The sequence below is a fragment of the Elephas maximus genome, chromosome 4, assembly GCF_024166365.1.
Source record: "Elephas maximus indicus isolate mEleMax1 chromosome 4, mEleMax1 primary haplotype, whole genome shotgun sequence".
NCBI lineage: Eukaryota > Metazoa > Chordata > Mammalia > Proboscidea > Elephantidae > Elephas > Elephas maximus.
In genome coordinates, this window is record NC_064822.1 from 122,942,849 (window position 1) to 122,964,541 (window position 21,693).

The window sequence follows — 21,693 nt, forward strand, 5'->3', positions numbered from 1 at the left end:
TCGCCTGGCACACTGTGGGACAGACCTGCCAGGCAGAGGTGGCCAGCATACCCTGATCTCACTTCAGTCTCATGCCTCTCCAAACTGCCTTCCTTTTGGTTTCTAGCCTCTCACCACTTTGAGGCAAAAAGCATTTCAACAGATGCTACAGAGTAAACCTCTTGAGGCAGGGGTCAGGTCAGATCTTGCTGGTCTCCATAATCTCTAATGATTATCATCTTATTAGGTATTTATATAGCACTTAGGTGTCACTTTGAGGGCTAAGGTGCACCTGAACCAAGCCATGATATTTTCAATCACCTCACATGCATGCCAAAGCTGGACAATGAATAAGGAAGACTGAAGAAGAATTGACACATTTGAATTAAGGTGTTGGCAGAAAGTATCGAATATACCATGGACTGCCAGAAGAACAAACAAATCTGTCTTGGAAGAAGTACAACCAGGGTGCTCCTTAGAAGCAACGATGGCGAGACTACGTCTCACATACTTTGGATACGTTATCAGGAGGGAACAGTCCTTGGAGAGGAATATCATGCTTGGTGAAGTAGAGGGTCAGCAAAAAAGAGGAAGACCCTCAATGAGATGGACTAGCAGAATGGCTACAACAATGAGCTCATACAACAATGACTGGAGGATGGTGCAGGACTGGGCAGTGTTTCGGTCTGTTATACACAGGATCACTATGAGTTGGAACCGACTTGATTGCACCTAACGACAACACACAGGACTTGAAATTTCTGGGTGGTACAAATGGTTAATGCAAATTGGCCACTAAGTGAAAAGTCACAGGTTCAGTTCCACTCAGAGGCAACTCAGAAGAATGACCTGGAGGATCTACTTCTGAAAAATCAGCCAGTTCTACTCTGACACACACACAGTTGCCATGAGTTGGAATTGACCTGATGGCAACCGGTGGAGGTGGTGATTAGACCTATTTCACAAAAAAGGAAACCAAAGCAGAGAGAGATCCAAGTCACACAGATGGAAACTGGCCCAGCCAGTGAGTCTGGCTCCACCATCCATGTTCTTAACTTCTCTTCCATGTCTAATATGCAGCAGGTGAACAATAAAGGTTTGCTGAATATAAAGAGTACCCCCAGGGGTTCCTTGGCCAAAAGGACCTTGACTATATTAACAGATTTTGTGAGCATTTGACATCCTAAAACTTCCCCCAATATTACCTGGAGCCAAGTTACCACCTCACAAGTACTACCCAAATATCAGTCAATGGGAAAGAGGGTTAGGTACACTAAGGGGTATGTGAATGGGTAGAGATAAATTCTGTGTCTGTTCAAAGGGTCTGAGTGGAAAGAAAGGCTTGAAGTAGTTTGGCTACTTTAGAAATAATAAATGTTATGCTTATCATTAAAACAAAGAGATCTCTTTGTGTATGTGCATAAGGTCAGTCTGTGTGTCATATACAGGGTGAGTCAGTGTGTGTGTGTGTGTGTACAGGGTGAGTCTTTGTATGTGTGTACAGGGTGAGTCTTTGCATGTGTGTACAGGGTGAGTCTGTGTGTGTGAAGGGTGAGTGTGTGTGTATGTGTGTGTGTAGGGTGAGTCTGTGTATACGGTGAGTCTGTGTACACGGTGAGTCTGTGTGTGTACACAGGGTGAGTCTGTGTGTGTGTGTGTGCGCATGTAGGGTGAGTCTGTGTGTGTGTGTGTGCGCATGTAGGGTGAGTCTGTGTGTGTGTGTCTATCGTCAGTCTGTCTGTGTACACGGTGAGTCTGTGTGTGTACACAGGGTAAGTCTCTGTGTGTGTACAGGGTAAGTCTTTGTGTGTACAGGGTGAGTCTGTGTGTGTGTGTAGGCTGAGTCTGTGTGTGTATAGGGTGAGTTTGTGTGTGTACATGGTGAGTCTGTGTGTGTATACAGGGTAAGTCTGTGTGTGTGTGTGTGTGTGTGTGTGTGTGTGTACAGGGTGAGTCTGTGTGTGTGTGTACATGGTGAGTCTGTGTGTGTATACAGGGTGAGTCTGTGTGTGTGTACAGGGTAAGTGGACAATCAATAGGGCGCTAGCTGGTCTGGCATCTCTTTTCTTTCTCCTCCCCGTGGCCTGACAATGCGTGTCTGTCTTGGCTTTCAACCATTTGTAAAGACCTCATAGCTTCCACTGGCCTCATGAGCAGAGCGGCGGGGAGGAGGGCAGAGGAGCAAGGAGTCATTTATCACTGTCAGGAGATGTGCTGCACACAGCAGGCCAGGCTGTCTTCCCTGCTGCTCCTGCAGCTAGAGCTGCAAGTCTTGAAAAGATGCAGAACATGCACATTGCAAATAACCATTCATCATCTTGGCTCCGGGAGCTCTGAGAGCGGCCCCTCCCCACGGGAGCTTGACCCCAAAAGGAACTCTGAAAATGGGGACTTTTTAAGTGCCTAATCCCTGCTCTGGTCCAATGTGTAATCTATCATGGGGATGGCTCACGACTGGGCAGTGTTTTGTTCCATTGTGCATGGGGCAGCCGTGAGTTGGGGGCGACTTGATGGCAGCTAACAACAATAACAACGATCTCTGCTTCAGCCAAATCCACCCTAGACGATCTACTGAGGTCTGGAATGAAAATTCTCTGAAATTACATCCAAGCACCCTTTTTCTCTAGAAAGTCTGAATGCTGCCAAGGTGGCCCATAAACATGAAAACATAAGTTGCTGGTAGGAAATTAATACCAGGCTTAACTAGAGGAAGGCCTGTTTTCTTGTGAAGTAATTGTAAAATTCGAATTTGCTATTTTCCTGGTGAGTCTAATAAGTCTTCCAGTGAGGGATATGCTGTAAGCGTAAGATCAGGATTTGCACCAAGCCGGTACTGAGAAATCCTTCCATGTCTCAGAAATGCTAGTCGGAGGATCTGCAGGTAAATTTCTAAACACGGGGTTAAAAGTGATTAAAAACAAAAAGCGGGAAAAGCTCAGGGTTTGAATTTTCCAATTACTCTCTAATACTCAAGAGCCAAGCTGCTAGAAAATGCAGGCTTTCCAAGTAAGACTACTAATGCCGAGGCTAATTAGACCCACAGGCACGGCTAACATATAAATTCAGGCCCCAAAGAGGGACACTGTCCCTTTAAAAACTGCCTGGGGATCAGTGGAAAAACTAATAAGGAGTGTCAGTTGGGGCTGCTTTGTTAGGTGGTCCTCCGGAGGATAAAGCCTGAGGTTTCTGTAACAGGGCTTCTGTGCTCGATTCAATAAATCAATTTATATTAAATGCGGGTGCAGCTCTGGAGTTGGCTTCATAAAGCATTCTGTGGCATTTCTCAATCTGGTTATCCACCTCCCTGTCAGCCAGCCTGAATGTGCTGTCAGAGGGCACTGAAAAGAGCAATAAAGAATAAGATAGAAACCATATCTACAATATTTGTAAAACTTGACCTGGGAGCTCCGGACCATGCTTGGGAATGCCTCTAGCCAGCTTCTCTCTCCAGAGACCATTTGGATTGTCTGGTAGGAAGCCTAATGCTGAGAGGCTGTAGTTCTCATCCATGAGCTGTTTCTGGGCTACAGACCAATAATAAAAGGTCACCCCAAATAGAATGGAAAGGGTTGGAAGTAAAGTAGCTTTGTAATCAGCTCTTCAGGGTCTGAAATATTCCCCAAGAAGAAAAAGAAAAAACAAGAGGAACAACAGTGCCAATGAGCTGGCAGCCTTCCAGGTGGTGGGGGTGAGAGGCTGGGAGAGGGCTGCTGTGAAGTTTGGGGAGTGGGAGGTGTGCTATTGACTAACCAGTTGCTGGTGAGTCGATTCTGACTCATGGCAACCCCATTTGTGTCAGAGTAGAGCTGTGTTCCACAGGGTTTTCAACAGTTGATTTTTGGGAAGTAGATCATCAAGTCTTTCTTCCAAGGTACCTCTGTGTGGACTTGAACCTCTAACTTCAGTTAGCAGTCAAGGGCTAACTTAACTGTTTGTACCACCCAGGGACTCGATACTATTCACTAGGGCGGATTAAATGGGCATCCCTTCAAGTTGGCCGGCAGGATGCCAGCCTCTGCTACCCAATGCCAGTGAGTGGCCCCTGGAGATGAGTCATCCCTGAACCCAATGATGGATGTTCCCAAAAGTCTGAAAGGCAGGGTACAGCCCATCTCTCAGCAGACACACAGTCTGGCAGCAGTGGGGCCAGAACCCATAGAATGTGGCCTGCACCATTCAGTTCTCCCTGTCTGTGCTCATTTTAGTCACTGACAGCTCCTTCCATGGTTCTCTAGCCCACTCCCAAATAGACCCACAACCTTATTATCTAGACTGCAGCACTGCCCAGTAGGACTTACTATGATGATGGAAATATTCTATATCTGTACTGTCCAAGTTAGTAGCCACTAGCCACATCTGGCTGTTGAGCAATGGAAATGTGGCTAGTGCAACTGGAGAAATATTTTGTTAATTTTATTCAATTTTAACTAATTCAAATTTAAATGGCCACATGTGGCTAGTGGCTATTGTATCATAGAGCAGAGAAAATGGAAGTTCTATTGCCTTAATAAGAGTAGAGAGTGCTGAAATGAAAAAATGGAGGTGGACTCCCTTCTGTTCCTAGTGGAAAATCCCCAGATCTGCTCGCAGTTTTAAGGGCAATAGAGGAGGGGATAATTACCCTGATGCATCATCAAGTAAGAATCATAAAAATGTAAGGGCTGCAAGGGACAATAATAAAAGGTTACCATCTCTAGCAAAGGAAAATGAAGAACACCAAAGACACAAGGTAATTATGAGCCCAAGACACAGAAAGGGCCACATAAACCAGAGATTACATCAGCCTGAGACCAGAAAAACTAGATGGTGCCCAGCTACAACCCAGTGACTGCTCTGACAGGGAACACAACACAGAACCCCTGAGGGAGCAGGAGAGCAGTAGGATGCAGACCTCAAATTCTCGTAAAAAGACCAGACTTTATGGTCTAACTGAGATTAGAAGGACCCCGGTGGTCATGGTCCCCAGGCCTTCTGTTAGCCCAAGACAGGAACCATTCCCAAAGCCAACTCTTGAGACAGAGATTTGACTGGACAATGGGATAGAAAATGATACGGGTGAAGAGTAAGCTTCTCGGATCAAGTAGACACAGGAGACTATGTTGACATCTGCTGTTGGAGGGGAGAAGAGAGGGCAGAGGGGGTCAGAAGCTGGTGGAATGGACACGAAAAGAGAGACTGGAGGGAAGGAGCGGGCTGTTTCATTAGGGGGAGAGGAATTAGGAGTACATAGCAAGGTGTGTACAAATTTTTGTATGAGAGGCTGACTTAAATTAAAAAAAGAAAAAAAAGGTTACCATCTCTGCAACCTTTCTAATGGGATCTGTCTTTTTCACAAGCTCTAAAGAGCAGAGCAAAGCCTATCCTCCCAGACACAGACCTTGGCAGCAATGGGCAAAGGAACCATTTTACAAATGAGAGACCAAGGCCCAGGATTTGCCCAAGGTCTCCAAACCTTGGCAGCGCAAAGACCAGTACCCACAGAGCGTAACTGCCAAAGCAGCACTCTCTTTGCTAAACAAGTCATGTGATCTCAAGTTACTAGTCTAGCCTATCCCCTGAAATTGGACCATCATAAATGTTAGAAAGGCTTTGCTTAAAGGAAGAATTCTGGTTTACTTTGCTCATAACCAAAACCATCTGGAAGCAATCACGCATTCACACGGTGGATGTCTCTTCTTCCTTGGCCCTTGCTCCTTCCACAAATCCCATCAGCCCAGGAACAGCTGCCGGAGAATCTGGACTGCAGCCACGGGTGAAACTACAATCTCCTCTCACACGAATGTCCTCCTGGGGCCCGGCTTGCTGGTCACCCCATGTAGCTGGACACAGAGCACAAAGAATACCCATTCTACATGAGAAAGCTAAATCACCAGCAGTCACAGGAGCAGGGACCTGGTGCCACAAAGCCAGCTGCGAAAAACTGTTGTTTCTACTCGGTAACGTAGATGCTTGCCAGCAAATTATGGGCTGAGACAGCTCAGAGGGCTGCGGGTCAGGATACAGAGCTCTCAAGACAATGCTGGCTACAGTGTGTATCCTGCAATAGCAGCTCCACACAAAGGCTGGTGGGGGTTGGGGGGGGTGCTGGCTTGCACTGAGTGTGTGGCTGGGATTCTGGCACCAGGACCAACGACACCCGGCACACAGAGTGAGAGATGGGTGGGTGATGGGGAGAGCACGGAAAGGCCAGATCAAGGATCAACTCAACAAGCTATCTGAGGAGGGGGCTAAGGGGAGGCTGGGGCCAACTTCATTATGAAGGTCCTGTCGATAATAACTTTTGTCCTCTATACAATCTGGGCCTGCCAGGCTGCTCCACAGTCTCTGCGAAAGTGCAAGGGTGGGAGAGAAAGGATCCCGTCAGGAGGCAAACAGACTCATCCTTTATTATGAGACAAAGCTTCCTAGATCTGACATCCTCTCCCACACTTCCTCCCTACTGCACACACACCACAGAATGCTGGCAGGATGCTCCTTTAATGAAAGCAGTCCATTTTCCTAAGCATAGGAGACTGGCTTCTTTGGGGATCTTCCCCACCACCAACACCACCACTCCCAAATCACACACAGAGTCCTGGTGACAAGTGTGAGGCATCCCAATTTGGTCAGTGGTCTATTGGATCAGAATAAGAACCAGAAAAGTTATTACCTGAGGAGTTCTTGAAATGCTTTGTACCATCCTCTTTTCTCCTAAAGGACTGCCAAGGAAACACTGATCCTGGTGGATAGAGGTCCTCTGCTTAAATTTATGTTGCAACTCAAAATGGAATAACTATGTCTAATATGAGTGGACTGGCATATCATATCAGAAAGAACCCTGGACTAAGAGTCAGAAACATGTGTTCGAATCCTTATTCTAACATTGTTTTATCAATGGAAGCTGAGTAAATCACCTAATCTCTCTGGGCCTCAATGTGCTCATCCGCAAAATGAGAACAACAAGAAAGTGTTATTTCACATTTAGCACTTCAATGCAGTATTGTTATTGGATGCCATTCAGTTGGCTCAGACTGATAGTGATTTTATGTGTAACAGAATGAAACATTGCCCAATCCTTTGCCATCCCCACAGTCATTGCTAGATTTGAGCCCATGGTTGCAGCCATGGTGTCAATCCATCTCAGTGAGGGTTTTCCTTAACAAGTATGATGTCCTTCTCCAGCAACTAGTCCCTCCTGATGACCTGTCCAAGGTAATAGAGATGAAGTCTCACCATCCTTGCTCCTAAGCAGCACTCTGGCTGTACTTCCTGTACAGCTTTGTTTGTTCTGACAGTCCATGGTTTTCCAATATTCTTTACCAATAACACAATTTGAGTGTGTCAATTCTTCCTCAGTCTTCCTTTTTCATTGTCTAGCATTGTGATGCATCAACCCAGTAGTAAACAGTATAGACCCTGAAGTTATGCTGCCAGAGTTCAGATCCCAGCTTGTCCTCTTACTAGTTGAGTAACCTTGGGTGACTTAGCTTTTCTGCCTCAGTGTTCTCATCTGTAAAATGTACGTAGTTCATAGTTCATAAGAGTTAAATATGAGGAATCATTAAAAGCTCTCATTCCAGTGCCTGGCACTTAGCATTCTTAATAACTGTCCATGAGCTCCATTACCATCGGAATTAGTTGGGGGCAAGAGAGAAAGTAGAAATATCCATAATCAGGCATTTACTACAAGGATTAAACTGCTTTGCAGCAGACAAGCCCTATTTTTGTTAAAAAGGTTTCAGAGAAACTAGTTTTCAACCAAGGAACATAAAAGAGGGACTAGGTAAGGACTTATTAGTCTCCTTCAGCATGACAAATCCAAAAGCTATCCAGTCCTCCCTTCAACCAATTCCAACAACTTGTAGTAATTTAAGGCTTTCTTGGTAAAAGAAATAGGCCACAGATCCTCATCTCCCTTTCCATAGAATTTCCCATCCTTCTCTTTCTGTTTACAACTAAAAAAGGCAGCAAATTGTGATCCCATCTGTTTTAAGTCCTGAAAAATGACTGCTAGTTCTGAGGCTTTCCTAAAAAAAAAGAGGGTAAAAATACTTAAAAAAAAAAAAAGGTACTCAAAGTTAGGAAAGGGGGTTTACATACGCAGTGGTCTAAATTGGCTTTAAACTTCCCAAGCTCTTCAGCAGAGATGTAAAGGCTCTTCTCCTTAAGTCCCATTTGCAAATCAAAACTAAAAATAAGCAGGGAATTCACAAAGGTGTATGTAAATCTCTGCTTGCAGCCCAAGTTATGAGCCAACAGCCACGTAGGGAATTACACTGAACCAAATCAGCAAATCATGTCTGACTGAAGCCACTCTCAGTCTTGGCTCCTCAATTATTCAATACCTTCTGTGGAGTTCCATACAATTAAATACAGACAATTTATGGACTGCTTATTTGCCTAGGACCATGTTAATGCAGTGCATATGTATAAGAAAAAGAGTAAGCCAAAGAGAATAACTGTGTGTATATAAAATTGGATGTAATCTAGTCCCTGAATTTATCTACATTTAAAAAAAATATATTTATGATGGAGGCAATCTTCAGCAATTTGTTAAAGAACAAAACGAACATAGCACTCAAAAAAAAAAAAAAAAAAAAAAGCAGCTCTGTTTCAAGGGATTTGGAGAAGGGAATGCAATAAAAAAAACTAACCTCATCACATGTTCTACTTACAAAGAGAGGTTTGAGCAGAAATCTTTACAGCCTTTGAAAGCATCTTGCCATTACAGAGACAATGCCTATCATCTCATCAGGAATGCTTTCCAAAGCTAGATACGATCAGTTGTTCTTCCCTTCTCATCTGAATTGATACTAAGCAGCCGCAACAAAGATACTCTCTACTATGACAAAATCTTAGGTGTGATATTTACTACGTTTCTTTTGACTGCCTGAGGAGCGGATGCGCAAATCTAAATGGCCGTTGTGGAACAGAAGGAACATAAAAACAGCCTTGCCTCCAGTTCAACATGTCTCAAATGCAAACTCATCATTCCCACCCTTCCCGTCCCTCATCTTGGGTCAACTGCACCACTTTTCTTCCTTTCACACAATAAATATCGCTAAGTGTATGTCTACAATGTGTCAGACAGAGGACAAAGCACGGGTCTTCCCCTCAGGGAGTTCACAGACTAGTTGAAGAGACATATTTAAACAGGTAACTGGAGTCATCAATGACTTACCTCTTATACTTATCCCTTGGCCTAAATAATCTAGTCTCTTGTCTCATACCCTTTCCTTCTCTGTCTTCTGCTTCTATACTTCAATATAGCTTTCGAGACCTCATATACATATGTCTGTAATAGCTTCTCTCTGAAGAGCTGAGTCTGCTCTCTCTCCTACTGAGTCTCCTTCCAACTTCTCTCAGAACAACCTTCCTAAACTGCTTTCATCATTTCATTCCCCTCCTGAGAGACACACATGAACCTCCTACAATAAATCTAAACTTCTCTGCCTGGCTTTCCCAAGTTCTTCCTTATATTCCTTTAGTATCAACTTAGCATGATTTCCCGCAGACTCTCTCCTTCTATTTGCTTATTTTCCTTGCTGTCTTTTGTGTTTACAATCACGCAGGTTCCTCACCTAGGATGCTTTTCCTTCTATCTTTCCAATTTCTATAAAAGCCAGCCAAACCCCATTACACTTTTATGAGCACACTAGCCCTTACCTCACTCTTTTCTGCAAGAAGGGCTGATCTGCTAATTGAATACAAATAGATTTACAGGAAAACCCAGTTAGAGTCAGGGTAATGACTCTGGGGCATCAAAATCTCAGTTCTCTCAGTTGCAAAACTAGGGAAACTTTTCCAATAAATCTATTCATGTATTAGAGCCGGGGTCAAAGCAAGAGTAAATATTTTAGGCTTTGTGAATGTGACAGTCTCTGTTGCAACTACTCAATTCTGCTGCTGTACTGCAAAAGCAGCTTCAGACCAAATGTAAACTAATGGGCATGGCTGTGTTCCATAAAACTTTACTTGCAAAAACAGGCATCAGGTAGAATTTGGCCCTTGGGCTGCAGCTTGCTGATCCCTAATCTAGAGGATGAAGTGTAGATACTAGTGAGGATCTTCTCTTGGATGGCAAGGTTAAAAAACTTACTCCTTTACGACATATAGTATGTACCCTATGCGAAGATCCCCAGTTTAGAAGTCATATCCATGGGGATCTGGGCTGTGACTACCTGTTATAGCTATTTTGGTCAATGAAGAAGAGATAATGACATCTACTTCTTTGCCTTTGTCCTGGAGGTAGGTGAGGAAAGTGCCCATTGTCTCATTCTCCTACCTCTCTCTAGTCCAGCAGGAGGCTTACCTGGTGGGTTCTCAGGGCATAAGAGCTCATCTTTACCCATACTTCTATGTGCCAGGCATGGTTCTCTCGCTACTTATACCAACACTATGATATTTAAGTACTTTATCATATCTATTTTTCAGATGAAAGAAACAGATGAGACAATGTTACCCAGGGATCCATGACAAAAATGGTCTTGGTACTTATATAGGTATGTTTTGGTAATAAGATACCCCCCAACCGCCAGAAAGATTGATTTGAATTTGAATGTGATAAAATTATGAGAATAGCTCATTACCTCTAGTCCTTACAACAACCCTTCAAGGGGTGTCTTACTTGTCTAGTGCTGCTTTAACAGAAATACCACAAGTGGATGGCTTTAACAAACAGAAATGTATTCTCTCACAATCTAGGAGGCTAGAAGTCTGAATTAGGGCACCAGCTCCAGGGGAATGCCTTCTCTCTCTCTGTTGGTTCTGGGGGAAGGTCCTTGTCATCAATCTTCCCTTGGTCTAGGGGCTTCTTAGTGCAGGGACCTTGGGTCCAAAGAACACACTCTGCTCCTGGCACTTCTTTTTTGATGGTATAAGGCCCCTTCTCCTGTCTGCTTGATTCTCTCTTTTATATCTTAAAAAAGACTGACTCAAGATACAACCTAATCCTGTAGATTGAGTCCTGCCCCATTAACAAACTGCCTCTAATCCTGCCTCATTAACATCTTAGAGGTTAGGATTTACAACACATAGAATAATCACATCAGATCACAAAATGATGGACAACCACACAATACTGGGCATCATGGCCTAGCCAAACTGTCTCACATTTTGGGGCGACACAATTCAATCCATAACAAGGGGGTATGTCTTGTTGACTCTATCCATGGAGAAATAAGCTCTTAGGGGCTAAGTAGTTTGCCCAACTTTACCTATTTAGAAAGATCTGAGCCAGAATTCAAATCCAAGCAAGTCTGATCAATAAACCTTTGGCCATTTCTTTGAGTCCCTTTATCTCCCTATTAGCCCTGACTTAAAAGCCATAAAGCAATTGGCAAAAGTTTTGTGATAGATATAACAGTGACAATAAATAAAATAAAATGTGCAGCTGCTCAGCCTGCTTATGTATATCCAAACACCTCATGGGATTTGGGTCCTTGGTTTTGAGGTTTAGGGTTGTGGTTTCATGGGACATTCCAGTTAACTGGCCTAATGATGTGTTTAGTGCTTCTGCTCTACCTCATAGTTTGCTGCATAGTGCTTGGGGTCTTAAAAGCTTACCAGGCCATCGAAAGCACAATTGTTTCCATTCACCAGGAGCAACAGAGGCAGAATGAGAGTCAGGAACAGGCAGAGGAAACGGAATGGCCTTCTTTGCCATGAGACCAGAAGAACTGGTGCCTGGCTTCCATTATTGAATATTTTGATCAGAGATTCTATAGAAGAATCCTGATCAAAAGGAAGAAAATGCAGAACAGAATTTCAAATTCTCATAGAATCCAGATTTTCTGGATCCATGGAGGCTGGATGAACCCCTGAAACTACTGCCCTAAGGTAATCTTTAAACCTTAACCCAAAAATATCCCTGAAGTCTACTTAAAACCAAACAATAATTCACCACCGCTAGTAAAGAATGTTTGCCTTGAGCATTGTCATAGATTGAACTGTGTCCCCCAAAAAACGTCTGTCAACTTGGCTAGGCCATAATTCCCACTATTTTGTGACTGTTGACCATTTTGTCATCTGATGTGATTTCCCTATGTGTCGTAAATCCTTTCTCTATGATGTTGATGAAGTGGGATTAGCGGCAGTTATTTAATGAGGCAGGACTCAATCTACAAGATTGGATTGTGTCTTGAGTCAATCTCTTTTGAAATATAAAAGAGAGAAGCGAGCAGAGAGAAAAGGGGATCCCATACTGTCAAGAAAGTACTGCTAGGAGAAGAGCTTATCCTTTGGACCTGGGGTCCCTGCACTGAGCCACTGAGAGAGAGAAAGCCTTCCCCTGGGGCTGACACCCTGAATTCAGACTACTAGCCTTCTAGACTGTGAGAGAATAAATTTCTCTTTGTTAATGCTATCCACTTGTCGTATTTCTGTTATAGCAGCACTAGATGACTAAGACAAGCATTATGTTCTTTTAAGATTTATCTACATGGAATCAAATTGACAATAGCAACCTGAAAGATTAAACAGGAGCTTTAGGAGGCAGTGAGTTTATGTTAAAGGGGGAGGAAAAACTCAGAAAAGGAGGGTGTGAAATGGTTGTACAACTTGAAGAATGCTGTACTGAACTGCACATGTAGAAACTTGAATTGGTGTGTTTTTGTTGTGTATATTCTCAATAACAAAAACAAATGAAATAAATTATAAAAAAAAAAAAAAAAACATAAAGCTTAATGTGCTTTAAAAGACCCCAAATGATTGATCTCTGTAAATCGATGACTTAGGTCAGCTTCATGGGGCCTAAGCCACTAACCTAGAGTAGGAGGTTCAAGCCCAGCCAGCAGCACCGATGAAGAACAGCCTGGCAATCTGAGTCTGTAAAGATTCCAGCCAAGATAACTCATGAAGCGCAGCTCTATTCTGTAATACATGGGGTTGCCATGAGTCGGAAACAGCTCACTGGCAATGGTTTTCTTTTTTTGTTGGTTTTCATGGGATCTAGTATCCCCGAGCAAGGCCTCAGAGAAGCAGAGCGACAAACCAACAGCCATGATTTGAGAACTGGTGCCCATGCAGAAACAGCACAAGCAGGTGTAACCCCTTTTCCTTCAGCACAAACCCAGGTCTCTGGCTGTGCCTCCTAATCCAAACCACATAAGTGGCTTTTTATGGTGATGCCACTTCCTTCACACACACTGGGGATGCCCAGGCGGAGGGAGGCATGTTCTTACCAGCCCGTCATATTGAAGTCCCTGTAGAGCATCTTCTTTCCAAGTTCCTTTCTCTGCACTCTCCTTGGAAACTCCAAATGTGTGAACTCATTTCCCAGCAAGTGAGGTTGCATGAATGCCTAATAGCAAAAAGAAAAAAATACACACATATTTAGAGGGGAAACAAAAACAAAAAAAAACTCAAGGACACTTTGCAAATCGGGATAGTCTGTACTTCAACCCCCTCCCGCCCCAAAAATCTCATATTTTAAGGGAAGTAAATAGATTTATAGGAAGAAAGGCCTGGTAATCTATTTTTGAAAATCGGCCAGTGAAAACTCTACGGATCACAATGGTCCGATATGCAACCGATCATGGGGATGGCACAGAACCAGCGTTCCATGGTGCATGGGGTCGCCACGAGCTGGGGGCTGACTCAACAGAGTTCACAACTACCACCACAATAAATGGATTGAAGAATCTAAATACTAATAAACTATCAACAAATACAAATCATGAACTTAATTTATAAAGGGATCATGAATTTATAAAGGGATGTAGCTTCTTCATTAGATATATTATTGTAATTGAAGACATGTAACCAAGGACTTGAGAAAAAGGGACTGAAGTTTTCCAGAGGTTTACTTTTCAAATCCAAGATGGTTTCATTTGCCTGAGCAGCATGTTAATGAGCTACAAGAGAAGAAAGCGAACCCTGACTCTCCTCACTCCTCTGGCTCACACCCCTAGTTAACATGGCCTTACTTCCTGAGTCTGAATGTGAGTCTCCACATAAACACAATGGCCTGGGAGGGCAGGTTGGGACGAGATACAGCAGGCAGGAACTTTCTGTTGGACTCCCTCCATTTTGCTCTGCAGTAATTTGATCATGTAATCGGAAGACTATTCCAGAGCAGATGGCTTTTCCCCCTCCCCCAAATCTCTGTTCACACTACAAAAATCTTGAGCAAACAGCCACTTAGGGAATTGCTTTGAAACAACAAACAGTCTCACTGTCACATTCTAAATCCAAATCCAGCTATCCAAGAGATGAAATGCTCATGCATTAACTTCCCTGCCCAGGGACCACAGCCCGTAAGCATACCTGCACTAAAGCTTTCCCACATCAAGCTGTACAACGCCCCTGCTTATTAGCAGCCCCGCCAGGATGGAGCTTCTCCTTTTTTTGGTGGGGAAAATAGGCAGAACAAATTGCATCCGGGTACTGTAAGAAAGCCCAGGGATCCTTGCCACAGGACAGATGGCCATGTCCTCAGTTTACTAGAAAATGGGTACCTCCCTCTCTTTTCCAGGACCCAGTACAGACAGACCTTCCACTGACTCTCACAGAGGCTTGGAGGTAGTAGCTAGGAATTAGTCATGGGAAAGCTAAGGGTATCAGGAGCCAAAAGAAGCAAGGCGAATTGTTGCCAGGCCGGTCAGATTTGGCCAGATATGGAATTTTGAGGCAGTAATTCTGAGCAGTTGTGGGGACAGGACAGGTCTGAGGGGAGAAAGTACTGTGCCTTATTGTCTACTGTTCCAGTAACAGTTGCCATTGAGTCAACCCTGACTCATGGGGACCCTATGTGTGCCCGAATATAACTGTGCTCCATAGTTTTAATTATTGTGTTAAACATATAAGTAACAAAACATTTGCCATTTCAACAATCTTCACATGTACAGTTCAGTGACATAACTGTGTTCATCAGGTTGCTCAACTATCACCCTGGCTAGGGTTTTTAATGGCTGATTTTTCAGAAGTAGGTCACCAGGCCTTTCTTTCTGAGGTACCTCTGGGTGGACTTAAACACCTAACCCTTCAGTTAGCAGCTGAGTGTGTTGACCATTTGCACTACCATGGGACTCCCTGTCTGCTGCAACTTCAGAGATTCCAGCTTTGGAGGGAATTCTGGGTCATATTTGATGTCTGGGACCTGTACTAGGGATGAGGCTTGGGCTGTTGATGGCTATTAAGAAAACTCAAACCCTGGGCTTCACAGAACAGTTCTGGGAAAGAAAGAAGGGACCTAACACTTAATAGGGCAGTTTAGTGGTGTGGGTTTTGGGTGAGGCTGACTTGGGTCTGAATCCAAGCTCTGAATTTATAAGCAGTGTGATTCTGAACAGGTTATTTAATTTCCCAGGCCTTAGTTTCTTTATCTGTAAAATGAGATTATATATTTATCTCACACTGATGTTTCAATAATTACGTGAAATGACGTCTTTAATGCAGTTATCACAACTGTTTCTGCTCATAAAAATAAAATTATTATATCCACCTAATGGTGACTGAGTTCTGTTACATCCCAAGTACCGTGCTAAGAGCTTTGTGAGTTCTTATTGTACCCTCCTAACAACTCTGTGGTCAGGATTGGTACATCATTTGTCGGGCCCAGTGCAAAATGAAAATGTGGAGCTCTTTGTCCAAAATCAGGAGTTTCAAGATGGTGACAGCAGAATATTAGACTAAGCTTGAGGCCCTACTAAGTGAGGGCCCTGTGTGGCTGTACAAGTCACATGTCCATGAAACCAGTCCTGCCTAGGGGATGCTGCTGTTATTGTTAGGTGTTGTTGAGTGGCTTTTCGACTATTAGCAACCCCATGTGAGAAATACTATTTTATTCCTCCTTTTATTTTGGTCCACCTGTGAAAACTAAGTGATCAATGAACAGAGTGTCTTTTAATTACCCTTTATTGTGTCTCAGAACTTTAGGACTGTATCAGCATGGAGTTTTTGTCACCACCCCCCTCCTGCTGGACTAACACTGATTCAGGGGTCACCATGTGCCAGCACAGTACCAGGGACTTGGCATGCCTTATCTTCTTTATTCCCCCAATAATCCTTTATAGCATGTGTCATAGATACCATTTACAAACAAGGAAACTAAGGCCCAGAGAGGTTAAGACATCTAGCCAAAGGTCATTAGCCAGAAGTGGGTTGTTCTAGAGCCTAAGCTTGGTGTCATGTCCCTAACCCAAACGCTAATCCCCATGTTGGCCCTTTAACCTCTATGCTCACATTTAGAAAAAAACAGTGAGGGGGCAAGAAAGGCCTGTTGTGATCCTACTGCTCTTACAACATGCAAATTCCAAATTAGAGGCAGGTACCCATGTGAATCAATTAAAAAACAACAACAACAACAACAAAAAAAAACACAGATCTGCACACAGCTGGGACACGAGAGTGTTCCCAGTGTTATTTATAACATTAACTAGAAATCATCACTTAATAATAGAAGTGTGATTAAATAAAGTAGAATAAATCCATATAAAAGAATTCTATGCTGATATTTAAAATGATGTATATAGAACACATGCAACAATAGGCAGAGTTGATACATCTGAAGCAATAAAAAAACAGGTTCTCAAACAATGTGTATGTGAATATATATTTCACATATATGGCTGTTATCATATATACAGGAATCTATCTAAAAAAAAATTTTTTTATCTAAAAACATACATATATACACATAAATGAGCCCATGTGTGTAAATACTGATATATGATACACATATATATTATAAACAAAGAGGTTAAGATCCAAAGGCCATTCCTGAGTATACTTCTTCACAAATCCAAGGGACTAAGAGGGTTAAGTGTGCAGAGTTAAGGCGCTTTTCCTCGTAACAGAAGGATGAGTGGGCCCTTTGGTGACGCTTTAACCAGGTACTCTCATGCCCTCTGTGCTGACATACATTTGCCTGGGCAGCTGAATTGGGAATCTGCTGAGGCAGATGTCTACAGTGGAAGGCAGGATACTCCCTGGCAGCTTTGATAGCTGCAGGGGCCACCTCACCTCTCCCTCTGAGGAGATGTGGCTTCAAAGGAGCCTTCAGCTCTGGGTTGCCGTGACATCTGTAGCCCCTACCCCGCGCACGGTCTTTCAAGGTCTCCAACCAGCTGCGGGCTTTCTCCCAGGGTAACAACCAAAAAAAAAAAACAAAATACAAAAAACCAAACCTGTTGCCATCGAGTCAATTCCTACTCATAGTGACCCTGTACGTCAGAGTAGAACTGCCCTATTGTTTCCAAGGAGCACCTGGTGGATCTGAACTGCCGACCTTTTGGTTAGCAGCTGCAGCGTTTAACCACTGTGGCACCAGGGTTTCCAGGGTAACAAAAGGCTACTCTATTTCACTGAATCTAAAATGACACTGGAGTAACTGGGTGGTACAAAGGGTTAATGCCCTTGGCTGCTAACCGACAGGTTGGAGGTTCGAGTTCACCCAGAGGCACCTCAGAAGAAAGGCCTGCCAATCTACTTCTGAGAAAACCAGTCATTGAAAACACTATGGACCACAGTTCTACTCTGACACACACAGGATTGCTGTAAGTTGGAGTTGACTCAACAGCAATCTTTTTTTCCTAAAGATGCCATTTATTACATGGACCATTATTTTATAGGCAGGGAGGGAGGGAGGGAGGGAGGGAGGGAGGGAGGGAGGGAGGGAGGGAGGGAGGGAGGGAGGGAGGGAGGGAGGGAGGAAGGAAGGAAGGAAGGAAGGAAGGAAGGAAGGAAGGAAGGAAGGAAGGAAGGAAGGAAGGAAGGAAGGAAGGAAGGAAGGAAGGAAGGAAGGAAGGAAGGAAGGAAGGAAGGAAGGAAGGAAGGAAGGAAGGAAGGAAGGAAGGAAGGAAGGAAGGAAAAGCTGCCAATTAAACTATGTAAAATCCTTTCTTACCATTTCTAATTTTTTTCTTTTTCTTTCTCAAAGATCTCCTTCGGACTTAGACAAATGTTTACCACCTATCACTACTGTGTGTATTTAAAAAGGAATATATAAGTAAAGTCCACTGGTTAAGGTTTTCCAAAACTTTTGCACATTTTGAATCCAATTGTTCTCATCACTTTTCAACGTGAGCCATTAATTTTCATGTTTTTTTCTACACAATAGCGTCCTGTGTTTCATCAAAGCATTGGTAAACCAGCATTTCTTAAATAATCCACAAAAGAATGAGAAGCATCAAAGCCACTGGTGCAAAGTTCTTAAGCCAGCTTTGCAATTATCTAGAGCTAGCTTACTCCCACTTTGGGAATGTGGCTAAACAAGTTTGAGTCACGCCTCCTAACCCCGCCACACAACCAAGTAGATCCAAAGAGGCTTCGTTTTTCTCTGCAGTTTTCTTCCAAGCTGTAGGATACCCATCCTGCAAGTCTGGTGGCCATTCTGTTGATGTTTTCATATGCCTAAAGGATGACATTATGTCGTGACTGCTACTTGGTTGACAGCAATAATCTACTGTGAATATCCCAACTTCGAAGATGTTAAATACTAGGGGAAAAAAAGTGTCTTGGCTTTGAGGAAACACTATAATGCTCAATCTCCATCGATTTGGATGCTTTGAGGAAATACTGTAATATCCAACCCCCATCGATACTGATGCCACACCCTTAATTTTTTCTATGCTTAGGGTTATTTTACTTCCTTTTTTGTGAATCGCTATAGCACATATCACAAGTTGCACGATTCATTTTCTGTCACGATCATGACTAAAAAAAAAAAAAATTCATTCCATGTTAAAAAAAAAAAACATGTTAGTATGGATTAAACTATGTCCCCCTAAAATATATATTGGAATCCTAATTCCTATACCTATGGATGTACTGTATTTTTATGCGAATAATATACACCTTCTACATTTGTTCGTAAGCGTGCTATGCTAATTTTTTATAGCAGCAACAACAAAAACTGGCATAGCTGCACTTATGAAAATACCTCGAGGGAAGAGGGAGCGGTTGGCAAACAAACATAGAAGGAGTGCGTTATTTGCATAAAACACGGTAATCCTGTTTGGAAATATGGTTCTGTTACATTAATTAGATTATAGAAAATCCAAGTAAAAAACCAAAAAACCAAACCCGTCGCCGCTGAGTCAATTGGAACTCATAGTGACCCTACAGGACAGAGTTGAACTGTCCCTTAGGATTTCTAGGGAGCAGCCGGTGAATTCAAACTGTCGAACTTTTGGTTATCAGGCAAGCTCTTAACCACTGTACCACCAGGGCTTCATACTTGAATAAAGTAGGCTCTAAATCAAATTATGCCTGAGTTATAAAAAGAGCAGATTAAACCCAGAGATATTAACATACACGGCGGAAGACAGAAGCTATGTGAGGATTGTCTATAAGCCAGGCCAAGGAACCAAGAACGTCTGGGGCTACCAAAAAAGGAAGGAATAGTCCCAGCTGAGACATTGATACAGACTCTTAGCCTCCAGAATTATGAGAAAATAAATTTCTAATCTTTAAAGCCACCCACTTGCGGTATTTGCGTTACAGCTGCACTAGGAAGCTAAGATACATGTGTATCTATTCATTACTTAAATGACTTAAAAAAAATCATCACCCACATTCTAATTGAAGGCTTCCTTCTTACCTGTACTTTCAACACTCACTGATGTTGGATTTATCAGACATGATGGGGTTACTGGTATTGAAGAAAAACAACTTAAGAACTAAATACAAGCATTAAAAAGAAACACATGGTTAATTTGTGAAATATGAGATGCTACAATGTGATGCCCCTACGCGTCTGTCAGTTTGCTGTACTATGGGGGCTTGTGTGTTGCTGTGACGCTGGAAACTCTGTCACCAGTACTCAAATACCCGCAGTGTCACCCATGGCAGACAGGTTCCAGCTGAGCTTGCAAACTAAGACAGGCTAGGAAGAAGGACCTGGTAGTCTACTTCTGAGAAGAGTTAGCCAGCGAAAATCTTATGAACAGCAGGGGAACAGTGTCCTGTATGGTGCTGGAAGATGAGCCCTCAGGTTGGAAGGCACTCAGTATGACTGCGGAAGAGCTGTCTCCTTAAAGTAGTTGACCTTAATGACAGGGATGGGGTCAAGCCTTTGGGACCTTCATTTGCTGATGTGGCAAGACTCAAAATGAGAAGAAAGAGATGCAAACACCCATTAATAATCAGAATGTGGAATGTATGAAGTACGAATCTAGGAAAATTGGAAATTGTCAAAAATGAAACGGAATGCATAAAGATTGATATCCTTGGCATTAGTGAGATGAAATGGACTGTATTGATCATTTTGAATAGGACCATCATATGGTCTATTATGCTGGGAATGACAACTTGAAGAGGAATGGCATTGCATTCATCATCAAATAGAACATTTCAAGATCAATCCTGAAGTACAACACTGTCAGCAATAAGATAATATTCATACACCTATAAGGAAAACCAGTAATACAACTATTATTCAAATTTATGCACCAAACACTAAGGCCAAAGATGAAGAAATTGGAGGTTTTTTTACCAGCTTCTGCAGTCTGAAAGTTATCAAACATGCAATCAGGATGCACTGATAATTACTGGTGATTCGAATGTGGAAGTTGGAAACAAAGAAGAAGGATCCGAAGTTGAAAAATATGGCCTTGGTGATGGAAACAATGCTGGAGATTGCATAACTGAATTTTGCAAGACCAAAGACTTCTTCATGCAAATATCTTTTTTCACCAACATAAACAGTGACTGTACACACAGACCTCACCAGATGGAATTCACAGGAATTAAATTGACTACATCTGTGGAAAGAGACAATGGAAAAGCTCCATATCATCAGTCAGAACAAGGCCAGGGGCCAACTGTGGATCAGATCATCAATTGCTCATATGCAAGTTTAAGTTAAAACAGGAAAATTAGAACAGTCCACTAGAGCCAAAGTACGACCTTGAGTATATCCCACCTGAATTTAGAGACCATCTCAAGAATAGATTCAATGTGTTGAACACTCATGACCAAAGATCAGAGAAGTTGTGGAATAACACCAAGGGCTTCACACATGAAAAAAGCAAGAGATCATTAAAAAGACAGGAGAGAAAGAAAAGACTTAAATGGATGCCAGAAGAGACTCTAAAACTTGCCCTTGAACATCGAGTAGCTAAAGCAAAAGGAACAAATGATGAAGTAAAAAAACTGAACAGAAGATTTTAAAGGGTGACTCAAGAAGACAAAGTAGCATATTATGATGATATGTGCAAAGACCTGGAGATAGAAAACCAAAAGGGAAGAACACGCTCAGCATTGCTCAAGTTGAAAGAACTGAGGAAAAAATTCAAGCCTTTAGTTGCAATACTGAAGGATTCTATGGGGAAAATATTAAATGATGCAGGAAGCATCAAAAGAAGATGCAAGGAATACAGAGTTACTATACCAACCATTTCAGGAGGTAACATATGATCAGGAACCCATGGGACTGAGGAAGAAGTCCAAGCTGCACTGAAGGCATTGCTGAAAAACAAGTCTCGAGGAATTGATGGGATACCAATTAAGATGTCAATTGAGATGTTTTAACAAAGGGATGCAGCACTAAGTGCTCACTCGTCTATGCCAAGCAATTTGGAAGACAGCTAGCTGGCCAACTGACTGAAAGAAATCCATATTTAGGCCTAATCCCAAGAAAGGTGATCCAACTGAATGTGAGAATTATAGAACAATATCATTAATATCACATGCAAGCAAAATTTTGCTGAAGATCATTCAAAAGCTGCTGCAGCAGTATATCAACAGGGAACTGCCAGAAATTCAGGCTGGATTCAGAAGAGGATGTGGAACCAG

General features: G+C 42.7%; 1 protein-coding gene across 1 annotated transcript in view; it reads right to left on the reverse strand.

The window, feature by feature from the left end:
* PPM1H (protein phosphatase, Mg2+/Mn2+ dependent 1H) overlaps nt 1-21,693 on the reverse strand; it is a 329,530-nt gene that overhangs the window by 73,394 nt on the left and 234,443 nt on the right. The window contains exon 6 of the mRNA XM_049883763.1: nt 13,140-13,258. Coding sequence (XP_049739720.1) covers nt 13,140-13,258 — 119 coding nt within the window. The remainder of the gene's footprint in view (nt 1-13,139; nt 13,259-21,693) is intronic.